This window comes from Chelonia mydas, chromosome 16, assembly GCF_015237465.2.
Source record: "Chelonia mydas isolate rCheMyd1 chromosome 16, rCheMyd1.pri.v2, whole genome shotgun sequence".
In the NCBI taxonomy this organism is placed as follows: Eukaryota; Metazoa; Chordata; order Testudines; family Cheloniidae; genus Chelonia; species Chelonia mydas.
The window spans coordinates 18,674,269-18,687,671 of NC_057857.1; the positions used below are offsets into that span (position 1 = coordinate 18,674,269).

Sequence of the window (13,403 nt, forward strand, 5' to 3'; positions counted from 1 at the left end):
GTTACCTTCTCCGTCCCCCTAACCCCAGCTGTTGTATTCACCTGTTGCCTCGCTGAGCTTTGAGTGTGAACTCTCTGGGGCAGGGACCGTCCTCTGTCATTTTTGTTCTTTGCATTGTAGTCGTGTATGGATGGATGTTTGTACAGCAACGAGCACAATGGGGGCCGTGATCCCGGATCGGGGCCTCTAGGCACTACTACAATGCAAAAAACAAAAAGGAGGCAAGTACAGAGAAGAGGGTTTGGGCCCCATGGGAGGAGCATTGATCTCCTTCCTCTAAGGATCAGGTAAAATAAGCAGGTGGCCCCGGGTGAGTCTCTGCAGGGAGCAGCAGTATTAAGGTTTTGGCGGCGGTCCCCATAGGGGACCTATCAATTTGTTTAGACATAGCACAGTGAGAGCCAGGATCCCCCACAGGCCAATTGGTTCAGACCCGTGGCTGGTGGAACTTGGCCACTGAAGTCAGTGGAGCACTGCTGATTAACACACATTTACCCCAGCTGGGGCTCTGGCCCCAGTGGCCTCTGGGCGTGGAGGGAAGGAGCATGAGGAAAGTGCAGGAGTCACTCCCCATCCCCGCTCCTGCAGTCGTCCTGAGTTTAAAGCACACTGGGCGGAGCAGATAGGCGCATTTATAACTGGGCTGTTTTTCACTCCCAGAATTACTGACAGGTACAAAGCAAATCACACCAGAGTCACACACAGTAAGTTCTGCACCTGCAGAGTCCTTCCTAGGGGAAGAAACAATTACCCCCCTCTCAATCCCATTGTGTATGTCTACACTGCACCGTAAACCCAGGCTCAGCCTCAGGGTTGAGACCAACCCCGCCCTTCTGTCCACACACAAATCAGGCTGACTCGAGTCAGCTACTCAGGACCCAAGTCCCAGGACCCACCTGGTAAGTGTAGCCATGCCCTGAGACTTGAGTCCAAGCTCTATCATTCTGCAGTGCAGATGCAGCTCAAGCCGCAGATCCAAGTCAGAAGGTCTGCATAGGGCAGCGTGGACCCATTAGCCCAGGTGAGAGACCGCGGGTCCAGCAATTGTAAACCCAGGTTTACAATGCAGGGTGGATGCTCAAGCATGGGCTTGGAAACACTGAGTCCAGATTTACAATGCAGTGTAGACACTGCCCTGCTGCACAAAAGCCCAGCTGGAGGGAGTGTCAAAAGCCTCAGGCTGAGATCAGAGGAGTCTAGCTGGTTTCTGCCCAAATCTGGTCATTTTTTTCCACAGATTATAGCCCCAGTTAAACTGAAATGGGGCTTTTGTCAGCCCCTACGGAGCGGAATTGCCGTCAAAAAAGCTTATTACATGTGGAGGCAAGAGGAGAAGGTCACCAAACAGACGGTAGACATGCATTGACTATCAGGGGAAATATCCCAATGGCAGACATATGTGATTTGTGTGTGTGTGTGGCCATGGGCATATGTATTCACGTGTGTATCTGGGTACATACCTATTGGGGGAATCAGTGTCTGTGTTGGAAGAGATTGTGTCTGTGTATATGGCCCTGTGCGTGCGTAAGGGAGTGACTGTGACCCAGATCCTCACTGGGAGTTAGACAGCTAAACACTGTTGAGGATCTGGACCTGGGAGATCTGAACGCTGTGTCTGCGTGTGTTGGGGGAGACATGCTCACGTGATTACATTTCCACATGGAACAGTTTGACCATCAGCAGAAACGTCAAACTTTCTGTTCTCGGTAACCCTTTCTAACCTTTATTTTGATTTATCCGTACACCCCAATCTCTCATGGAACTATGGCTGCGAGTAGGTCATTTGCAAATTAAATAAAAGGAAGATTATGTTGTGAGGATCTGAGAAGTTACCCAGACTCTTCAGTACGATGGAGATGGGTAACCACGTGTCCTGGAACCTGTGAGGCAAAACCACATGCAAGCTGACTCCTAGGTTTGGGGTGATGTCACTGTGCCCCAAGGTGATTCGGCTGTGTCATTGCAATGCAAGAAACATCCGCCCTTTCCAAAGCAAATATTTTCTGTTATGTGAGAAATGAGGGGCAGAGCTCTACTCTAGGTCTACAGAGCCCTTTCCCTTGCAACGGGCTGCCTTTGAGTCCCTAACATCATGCTGCTGTTTTGGTTCAATGCCAGCTCAGAGGGGGGGAAATCGCCCCCTGGGATCATGTCCAGCACCTGGGGTTCCCTTTGAGCTCTCATCTCCCCTGTACAGAGCCACTCCAGTGCTGCCTTCTTGCAAGACCTCACAGTGCAAGCGCCTCTCTCATGGCACATGTTGGGCTCAGTTGATGTATACCAGTGTAGCGCCATTGACTGGGTTGGTTTGCAACAGCAGAGGATCTGACCCTCTTATGAAACTGTTCCAAGGGCCTGTTCAGAAAACTCCAATTCCTAGATACAATATAATCCAAGGGCAGGGATTCCAGGCATCCATAAACTCTCTAACACTGCCATTGTCCCCTTGGTAAGGGGCACTGGGATAAAATGGTTCTGTGCTGACATATACAGCTGGAGGCATCGCCTGTTGCTCCTTCAGAACACCTCGTGTACATGGAACAAAACCACCAAGCACTGCCAGGTTCTGTCCTCTGGTGTCCGTGCCTTGTCGTAGTGGGACAGCTTGCACGCTCTAACGATCCCCAGAGTCTGTGTCGCCAGTGGCTTTTTGCTCCTGGCAGGTTCAACCATGCCGAATTGGTCTGCGGAGGAGGGGCCAGACAAAACAGATATCCTGGCCTTCCAGGTTGGGGGTTAGGCACAGGGCTAGCAATCCTGTCCCATAAAAAACAAAATATGTTATGGAAACAGCAGTGGAGAAGTTGACCATTACTGTGTGTGATGGCCTGCAGGTGTCAACGACCCGTAGGACTGCCAGCAGTGAAAGCCGAGAGGAAGCCACTGGCATGAAGACTGAAGTGCTCACCACCAAGACAAAAACCAAACTTGGTTTTTGGAACACACAGACATCTCAGCAGAGATGAGACACTTCAGCTTACACATCCTGGGTGGCAGCGAGAGCAGATGGACGGGATCAGGAAGATTAACAACAGCCTTGGGCCATGTACTTCGGATGGAAACTGATTCCATCACCAGAATAGCAATAAGATGGATGTCTGAAGGCAAGCAAAAATGAGGCTGCCTGAAAATAACATGGCGATGAGCTGTGGTAGCCGAGCTGAAAAACCTGGGGCACAGCTGGGAACCATTGGAAGACAGGAGTGGAGGAGCTTCATCGCTGCCCTAAACGCCAGAGACATAATGGGAACATGATGATGATGATGACTGTCAGGTTCTTACCTCTGGGTTTTCATTCTGGAGAGTCCACAGGAACAATGAATAATGAATGGTCTGTCAAAGGCATCAACAATATTCCATGCAAACGATGCCGAGGTTCAGAGACTGATTTGTTCCTGGCATTAAGATGGTAATTTCTCCCTCTCTGCCCCGGGGCCAGCAAGTGCAACGTTCTCGCTATCCGATATCATTTGGCTTCCCTACAATGAGGATCTTTGCCTGACTTTTGTAATGGGATCCAGGAATCCTGGTGGATCTCCAGTGCCTCTTAAGCAGTTAAGTAGACGTAGCAGCAAACCGCTTCATTTCATCTGCATGTGATGAGGAGGTTACAACCTTTCCTGGGGCAGGGGAGGGACCTTGCCCCAGTGAGCCAGTCCTTGGTTGGTTCTAGACTGGATTCCTGCATTGCAAACTTCAACTAGTGCAGAATAGCAGCTGCAAACTTAGGACCTGAGCCAATGACCATGGAAGTCTTTCCATGGGCTTCAATGGACTTTGGATGAGTCCCTTACTTGGCAGAGCTCTTCACAGGAGACTCTGTTTCTAGATGCAATTCCTGGCATTGGTTTTGACCTATAAAGCACTTTATGGTGTGGATCATGGCTACCACAGAAACACCCTCTCTCCTCGTGTTCTGTCTCAACAGCTGTGATCAGTCAAGTCACTCAAACTGAGAGTTCCCATTTTTAGGACCAGATCCAAAGGCCATTGAAGTCAATAGGTATCTTTCTATTGATTTCAGTGGGCTTTGGATCAAACACCCGGGGCTGGAAGTAGGGTATCTTCACTTAGAGGTCACCAGCTGTGGACTCACACCCCATACTGGTCTGAGAAGCCAAATTTATTGACTGTCAATGTGTGTTTCAATGCCTCCCTATTTCTGCTGGCTTTTCCTGGAGGGGATGAGCCGGGGGGGCCGGAGGGGCCTGCATGGTTTTAGCAAGTGGTGCAGAAATATCAGTGAGAACTTCCACTGACTCTGGCGGTCACTTTGTTAATTGTTCACTTCGTTATTTCATTAGCTTGTTTCCAGCTGACCCTTCTAGAGTTCGGCAACCACGTTTTATCAACCAATCAATGTTGCTCTTATTGGTTTATCTGTGCCCACTCAGTGATGTTGTATTTGGGTCTCCAGCAAAGATTATAAACACACTGATCCAATTCATCAGAGAGTCACATAGGGGTGAATCTGACCCACAGTTTCCAGTGAAATAACTCACCAAAATCGGCAATTGTTTCCATTCATGTAAGGCCAGATCTGAATGGACCCAATGGATTTACACCAGTCCACACCAGCTGAAGATTTGGCCCATTATGGTTTCCAAAGCCACTTAGGGAGTCTAAATATTGGGCCTATAGCACCTCCTTGATCTAGCTGCATGAACACCTTAGGGTGTTCTGACCTGCTGTCAAAAAACAAGGGCAGCAAACACTCCCGTTCTTGCATTTCAACTTGATGGGCTTTCGTTAGCTACATTATTTCAGTTCAATCTGAATAACTGTTTCTGAACTAATTTGCAGATAAGTGTGAAAGCGTCTAGGTTTGAGCAGACATCTTGACACACTGTGTGCTAATTGCAAGTACTGTAGCAAGGTGTGAATCAGCCCACAAAGCCCTAGGTTAGCCTGCCTTATTTCACCATCAAAAAAATTCACCACAAATTAATGTCTGTAAAAAGGGGGACTCTAATTACCGGAAGCAGTTGTCATATACAAGAGATTTGTGGCTATTCCTATTTGACTATGTTGCATTTAACATCTAAAAACAGCTGTACTCAATAAAGGCACACACACATCATCAGCAAATGGGGCTCTCTCGTGGCAGTTTAATACTACCACCTAGGCTGCTTCTGTTGGATCTAGAGGGGGCCTGATATGGGGCTATAGCCCTGTCCAGTGAGACTGGGTGTTTAGTCTTCAAGTCAGGTCAGTGAGCAAGGTACTCCTGTTCTTTTCTATTCCAGTTCTTGGTATCTGAATGTAATGATGCCCTGCTTGGGTCACCTATAGCACTGAATCCAGGACATCTCAAGCTACAAGCATGACCTGGGTCTGCAAGCTTGACATCAGTAACAGAGTCATACTCCTTTTACATGATTCAGCCTCTCGAGGGGGACAAAAACACATTGGGCCAATGCATTTCATGAGCAGGAGGCTTCAATAGGAATTTTGCTCAATTAAGGGCAGCACGCTTAGGCCCAAACATTTGTAAAGCCACATGCTATTTGAGTCCTTTGGAATGCCTGAACATTTATACTGTCCAAGTTAGTCTGGTTATTTGTCTGACTGTAGGTGTCAGTGTCTTTGGATTATCTCTGATGGTCACAAAGCTTCACCACGTGCCTTCACCATTTATAGCTTAGAAGGAACAAGGCAAAAATATTTTTTTTTTTTTAAGAAAAAAGGGAGGAAATGAAAAGGAAGAGTCAGGGAGGACAGGGGGAACGCTGAAGAGAGTGGAGTTTGCCTGACAGAAATTAAGGGTTCAATATTCCACTCCTTGCGCTCTTCAAACTCCTACTCACATCCTTTACTGGAAAAATTAATGGACCCCATGGGTGTTAAAACAGGAATGGGCCCTAAATTATCCATAAAAAGGGTGGTCTCATGCGATCTAGTGAGACATAAAGGGTCGACAAGAGTGCACAGGAAAAGGCAGCCCTCTTTCCGCAAAGTGGCTCTACTGCATTGGCCCAAGCAGCAAGGCTAGAAACTCCTGTGTGGCCAAGAAGAGAAAGCCAGTTCAGCAGGTAGAAGCTAGCTCCAGCAATATGGACAACCCCAAGTGCTCACAAATCATGAGTCAGCCGCCACCCCACCACAAAAAAATCAAGAGATTTAAAAAAATAATATTTGCCTTCTGGTGTTTAAGCCTTGATTCTGATGTATTCACATGATTCCACCAGCTGGGACTTTAAGAAAAAAATACCAAATGTCCTGAGACTCGCAATAAAATTGCCAGAGTTTGCCACACAACTACAGGGTCAGCATTCCCACTGAGGTGCTTGGGAGCCTCACCTGCACAAGAACTACAGGACAGGTCCCTAAAATGTTAGTGTTCTTTATTTTAAACCTGGTTTCCATCTGTGGAGCAAGCCAGCCAATCATTCCAGAAGATGACACCAGTGGTTTTTCTCCTTTGATGAATTTTATCTAAATACCAATTGCCTTTGGCCCATTTGGACATTTTATTTTTTTTTAAAAAAAAATCCAGCTCCTTAGCTAAGCCTGTCAAAGAGGTTTGCTGGGCAAGCTGCCATGGCTGGGATCCAGCCTCCAGAGAGTCAGCAATGGATGGGCCTGGGCAGCAACATTTTGGATCTAGATTCTGAACACCCCAAACCCTGAAGGTGTTTGGATCTGGCAGTTCAGATGAGGCCCTGGTTTAATGTCAGCACATCATACACACAGGTTCATAAATTAGTGCAAGCCAGTTATAGGAGAATACTACATGTTATACTGGGGCAAGTGATTGGATAAATAGATAATAACTGAAGAGATGAGAGGCTGCACTCATGTTATCCTATCTCCATTTTCAAGCGAAGTTACATATCCTAACAGCTCAGCCATCAGCCCAATGATGGTCCATTCAGCTATGTGCTCTCCCAAGGAGGGTATTGGAAATGCCATTTCTTAAGACATGTAAAACTTGCCTAGACAACGTATTCCAAAGCACACAGTAGGGATGGACTAGATAATCGAATGGGCCTTTTTCCATCTTAAGCTGCTTTAAGTGGCACAGTCCAACCTTCATCCGCTGAATTGAATAACTGACCATGACACTGACCATGTGTAAGCATCACTCTTGCCCTGAGGGATGCAGAGTGCCGGTCCGTTTCTGTAGTGGTGTTCCACATGCAATGAAGGGGAATTAGACCCCTGACCTCCCGAGCATGGTCCTAGAAGACAGACATCTCTACTGCAACTCCCAGTGCCATGGTCTCCTGCTCCTTTTATTTCACTTTGTTGCCTTCCCAGTGAATTGCAAGAGAAATTGTCCTCCAAATGGTGCATGTCACAGCTGAGACAATTGGTATTAGAGTTTCCAAAGTCACGGCTACTTCTGCTCTCAGTTAAACCAGTGGAATCCAGAATAAATCCACTGAGCTAAAAATCTCGGCGTTACTCTGGATTTACCCCAGAGCCGTTTGTACTGCATCTAGCACAATGCAACTGGCCCCTCTCTCTAAATAATAACAGGACCCATTTGTCTTGATTTATTTAGAGCTGGATCTTCACTTTGAATAAATCAGCATAACTCCACTGAAGTCAGTGGAATTCTGTCAGTTTACACCAGCTGAGCATCTGGCCCTTCAGGTTTAATTTTTTCTGGTTTTATGAGTATCTCCACCAAGCTAAAAACCCTGAGTGACTCTAGGTTCATACGGTGTAAATGAGAACAGAATTTGGCCCCAGTAGGGATCTGTTTGTTTATTTGTATGTATTTAGTTTTCGGCAAAATATGGGCCACTTTCTGGGAAATCAGAGGGAATTTGTATCGGTGTTTAAAAGATAGCTTTCCTTGACTAATTATTATTTCTATTGTGGGTAACCCCTAAAGGCAGGGATCAAGGCCCCCTACCAACTAACACAAAGACACGTCCCTGCCCCAGAGAGCTCACAGTCAAGGAGCTAAGCAGTGTGCCGCAGGTGAATGAACAAACAAAAGGGAAGGACAAGAGAACTGCAGACAAGTGTGTTCCAATTCCATCTGAAACCCTGAGAATGCGTGACAGATCTTCAGCTCCCACTGGCTCCCTCCGCAGAGTTTTCATCCCCGCGAGGACGGATACATTCTGGGTATTTTTAATGTATATTTCACCAAAACCTATTCTCAGTCTCGGGCGGGGTTTTACTGTTAAACCGGACCCTCTCATTAAGATAAACTGCATCTCATTAGCAGCTAGCGTCTGCTCTTGCTTTGGCCAGCGTACAGTGGGCAGGCTGAATAACAAGCTGTCAGCTGGCCAGCAGGAGCCTTTAGTGCCTCCTGTTTGAAGTGCTACAGATACTTGGCTGGAGTTAGCTTCAAAGGCGAAACTGACAGAGTCCTCAAAGGCTGCTCTGTCTCCTTTCTTCTGCAGCAGCTCTCCATGACCTGCCAGCCATTCTCATGCTTACCTAGCTGCCCCTCTGATGATGCTCTTTCAGGATAGATGTGGGACTAGGGCAAAATGTGCAACATCCATTCTCTTCTCTGCTGGGCTTTACTCGTGGATTGACTGTTATTTCACTACAGAGAGCACCAGTGCATTTCAAACCCCCACATCCTTCCAGAGTAATGTCGGTTTCATCAACCACATCGTTTTGGCTCTTTTCAAAACAATTTGCCCCATGGCCTGTATATTTGTACTGGTTTCAGAGTAACAGCCGTGTTAGTCTGTATTCGCAAAAAGAAAAGGAGGACTTGTGGCACCTTAGAGACTAACAAATTTATTTGAGCATAAGCTTTCGTGAGCTACAGCTCACTTCATCGCATGCATTCAGTGGGAAAAAAATATTTGTACTGTTTCTTTAAATCTGTTGCAGGAATCTAGATAAGATTGGCCTTGGGTTCTCAGCAAAAGCTTTCCATTGAAGCCTGGAGGCACAGAGAGTAGCTTTAAGAATAATGCTGGTTTTTCCCTTATTCTGATGGAGTTCAGTGTTGGAGGAAAAAGGCTCTTTCTGTGATTCTTTACCACTGCCAAGCCTTGCTAACAGAGAGAGAAACTCAGGGCTTGTCAATAAGATTTCCCACAACTCTTACATTAAAGGCATAAACTGTATAACAGGCAAATTTAAAAAAAAAAAAAGCAAAATACAGCTTCTCAAACAATACTGGTTCAGGACTATTATCAGTGCACACCAGGCTCTCACCGACAGAGGTTCTCTACCCAATGAATATCAAGTTCCTTTCTGTCGGCATCGCATTTCTGATTTTGCAGATCAAAATCAAACGTGCACACATCAGCTGCCAAATGCACTGATTTCACACAGACACCTAGAGGCAGATTCTCCGCTGCCTTGCACCTTACGGCAGCATGTGCACCTGGGCAAAGGGAGCATGAAATGCCAAATCAGAATCCAGCACTCACGCTGGTGCTGGCATTTACTCCCCACTTTGCCCATCCTGGGCCAGATCCTCAGCTGCTGCAAATCAGCACAGCTGCGGTTTACATTTACAGGGCTTGATAGAGGGCTGTGTAGATAGATAGATAGATAGATAGATGGGGAATATTTGGGAATAGAGCTGAGGACCTAGCCCACTTTGCCCAAGTATAAATGATGACACAAGGTGCAGGGCCCAGAGAATCAAGCCATTATGGCTTCAGTGAGACCTCTTGTGCGAAGAAGTCGAGCTGGATTTGGCCTTTAAACAGTTCGGCTGGTCTCTTGATGTTGCCTTGCAGGATTAACACAGTGAGTACTGGAAAAACAACTACGGCACTAATCCTAACGCAAGTGCAAAAGGTTGCTAAGTATTGCCAGAGCTGCACAGTTGGCTTAAGAGGAGCAGGGCGCAGTAAAGAGATGCCAAAATGGATGGCTAACAGGCTCGACTGTTTCTGCTCCGCAGCGGTGGTGGCTTGCTATTTGACACTCCATTTTCCATGCCAGGGACTGATTTCAAGTCCTGCGTGTAAAGCTCACACTGCTCCTCATGTACAGCATCACCCCAATGCCCATTTCAATGCCATGATTTAGCATTATAAGGAAAGCAGAGAGCTTGGGCAGCTCAGAGGCCCTTCACCTCTGAGATCAGGACTAAACGGAGCCAGCAGAATGCTTTCAGCTCAGCTCCTTCCTGGGCAGCAATCCCCATCTCATTGTGACTGTCCCACATGCTTTGGCACAGGGCCGAGCTAGCATTGCAGATTAGATCTATGCTGCCAGGACTGTGATCATTCCAGTCAGAGAGGGGTTGAGAGGGCAGAATGGAATACATCATTCGGCAGGAACAGATCTGCCATACGGGAGAACTTTGCTCTTTAACTGCTCCCTCAACTTTCTGGGGTTTGCTGGATTTCTCTCTCTTTTTCCCCCCTGCTTGCCATTCCTCTCACTTTCTCTGCCATTCTTTCCATTTCTCCCCCAGCCCTGGCCCTAATGGATAATAGGAAATCTCCTCCCCGCATATAGCCCATTTTCCATCTAATCAAACATGTAAGAGCAGCTGAGATTGTTCCTTCAGCTCTAATGGCCACCTGAAAAGACAAGCATCATTGCTGGCTTCAATGTGACTTTTGCTGGTAGAACATTCATGGATGAGGAACTTCTGCTCTCCAGAGTTAGATCTCCTCCCCCCCCCAAAAAAAATCAGTGAGCCCCAAATCCTGCTCATTTTCCTTGAAATTCCCTGGGAGTTTTGCCTTGAGTAAAAGCCTCAGGTTCTGTTGCTAGGTTCTATTCCCTGCCACTCCAAAGACCTCTTGGGAGATAATCGTTCCTAGTCCTTCTCTATAAACCAGACTTTCAATCCAGGTCGGCATGCCAAAGAAAAAAATAATTGTTCTAGACTGGTACATTGCTGCATTGGCTTATTCCGTTATTTATGTAAGGACTGATTGATTAACTGGCTCTTTCATTCTATGTAGATGCAATGTGGATTCTTTCCAACATGAGGCTCACAGTTAAACTTCATGTTATGCAATTGGTGTGCCATGCTGGTCCATATTTACCCCATGTAGAATAATCCAGGATCACTTTTCAAAAACAAGCCAGAGAGTGGGGGGGAAGCATTAGTGGTTAAAATATCTCACTGCAAACCAGTGGATTAAGGGCTTGATCCAATGCCCCTTGGAGTCAGTGGAAAGACTCCTGCAGATTTCAATGAGCTTTGGATCAAGTCCTAAATACAGTGGCGCTGAAAGCTGAATATCCATCTATTTGCTTTTTTCATTACATGCACACCTGAGATTTCATTCATAGCAGGGTCAGAAACAGATTTCCAAGTGTAGCATCCATACCAACCCTCTCCAGTAACTATAGAGAACCAGGCACTCTGATCAAATTAAAATAAACAAAATAAATAAAAAATCCTCAGGGGAAATGGAAAAAGAAGCCACCACAGTGACTCACAGCTCCCAGGGCTGGAGGGTTTTCGAGTGTTTGGTGTAGGAAACCAGCATGCTGCAGGAGAAGAACATGAGTTGGGTACCAGGGAATGGTTTCATCAGACTCTTCCCATCCATCCATCTGTCCTATGCACACAAAGCTAAACAGCCACAATTTTCATCTCTCTCTGTGTGTCCAGCACCCTGACCTACAAGGTCCAGTACAAGGGAAAAGCAAAGGTGCAGTGAAGTTAACCATGTGTAAGTTTCCCTCTCAGGCAAATCCCCTTGGGAGTGATGGCGCGGCGGGGGGGGGGGGGGGGGGTTAAATCCACCCCTGCCCTTTTTAAAAAAAAATAAAAATCCCCTTCTCCAAATGGCACTAGGTTGTTCAGGATCAATCTGAAGGACCGGACATGGGCTTAACTTTGTAGGTATTTATGTATTTCTAACTTGGGATCAAAGGCAGCCCCCCCACACACACACACACACACTGCCCCGACCTCCAGCCTCCGAAGACGCAGGATGTCCCCCCCCCCCCCAGCCAGGGCAGCTGCGTCGCCAGCCTCCCCCGCCTCCATCCTCACCTGCAAGCCCGTGGAGAGCGGGCAGAAAAGCACCAGACGCACCAGCCTCCGGAGCCTCCTCATGCTGCGGGCTCCCCCGCCGCCCCAGCCGGGGCTGGCCGATCCGCAGGGAAAATCACGGCGCGCTCCCCGCCCTGCTCGTCAGCGCCGGGCTGGGGGGCGGGGGGGGTCCGGCTGCAGCCCGTGGGGGGGGTGCAAGGGGAGGAGGCCCCCCCCCGGCCCCTCCCCGGGCGCGCCGCTCAGCCCCCGCCGCCAAGCCTCGGGCGAGGCGGGGTCCGCGGCTCTCCGCCCCCCCCGGGAGCGGGCGGGCTAGCGAGCCCGGCGGCTCGGCGGCTGCATCGGGCGCGGGCAGCGGTGGGCGAGGGCGGCCGCTCCCCCCGCGGCGGGCGCATCCCCCGGCCCGGGAGCTGGGTTTGCGGGGAGGCTGCGCGGGATCAAGCCCGGCTCGCTCCGGCCCCGCGCGCCCCCAAGCCCGGCCGGGGCCCGGGGACCCCGCAGGCGCCGGCCCCGGGCCGCTGCATGGGGACCCCGGCGCCGGGCGGACGCCGCCTCCCGCGGCTGCGGAGCGAGCTCGGGGGGATCTGCAGAGGCGATGCCGGCTGGCTCCTCGCGCTGCGCCGCGCCGGAATTAAAGGGGAAGGCGAAGGGAGGTTTCTGACGGCCGATGGGGGCTGGGCGGGGGTGGGGGGGCTGCTTTCCACTCCTCCCTACGCCCCCCCCCCCCGCTCCCTGCTGCGCTGAGCGGGGGGGGGGCCCAGCGCCCCGCCGGCTGGGTCTTGAGTCAGGGTCCGGCTGGGGCTGCTTGGGGGGAGCATCTGGGGGAGATGAACCCTGGTGAGATCGGGGGGGGGGGGGCGTCGTGTGCCGCAGGCAGGGGGATAGAGAGACAGGTCCCCGGTTTCTTTTCATGGCAGCAGCCCTCTTGAGGGTTTCCAGACCCCATTAAAGGCCCTCAGGGACAAGGCTGCTCTGGCCCCTAGATAGAGGCACTGGTTGCTGGATGAGCTCGCCCCGCTCCCACCCCCTCCCCCCCCCATTTCAGTGAAGGGGATCATTTATTTGCAGAGTGCCCCCCAAGTTGGCCTGGCTGTTTGCTGCCACATCAAAAGCAAGGACTCTGGCCCCTGAAATCACCACCCAGGGCTCTCAGCTTACAACTACATCTGCTAGTCCTGGCCCAAAAGGAGCCCACACGAGCAGGTCCCATTGCAAGATTGTGGGGTCGGGGGGACAAAAACCTTGTTGCATACCTGTCCCTTCTAATAAACCTAGGGCTGGCTATGTATGTATGTATGTATCTATCTATCTATCTATCTATCTATCTATCTATCTATCATAGGTACCTATATGGCCCTTATCATTATAATGTCTGAGTACCTCATCTGAAGTCTCATTCAACTTCAGAGAGTATGTCCAGAAAATGTATCCCTAATGGGCTTTCCCTGCAAGATGTTCAACTGGAAATAATGTGTTTCGCCGACAAAAGCATTTCAATAAA

The 13,403-nt window shown here is 49.1% G+C and overlaps 1 protein-coding gene across 1 annotated transcript in view; it reads right to left on the reverse strand.

The window, feature by feature from the left end:
* The window catches only part of DIPK1B (divergent protein kinase domain 1B), a 38,298-nt gene extending 26,150 nt beyond the window's left edge, over positions 1-12,148 (reverse strand). The window contains exon 1 of the mRNA XM_037879617.2: positions 11,906-12,148. Within this exon, the coding sequence (XP_037735545.1) occupies positions 11,906-11,968 (63 nt within the window). The 5' untranslated portion in view covers positions 11,969-12,148. The remainder of the gene's footprint in view (positions 1-11,905) is intronic.
* Between the last annotated feature and the right edge of the window lie 1,255 nt (positions 12,149-13,403).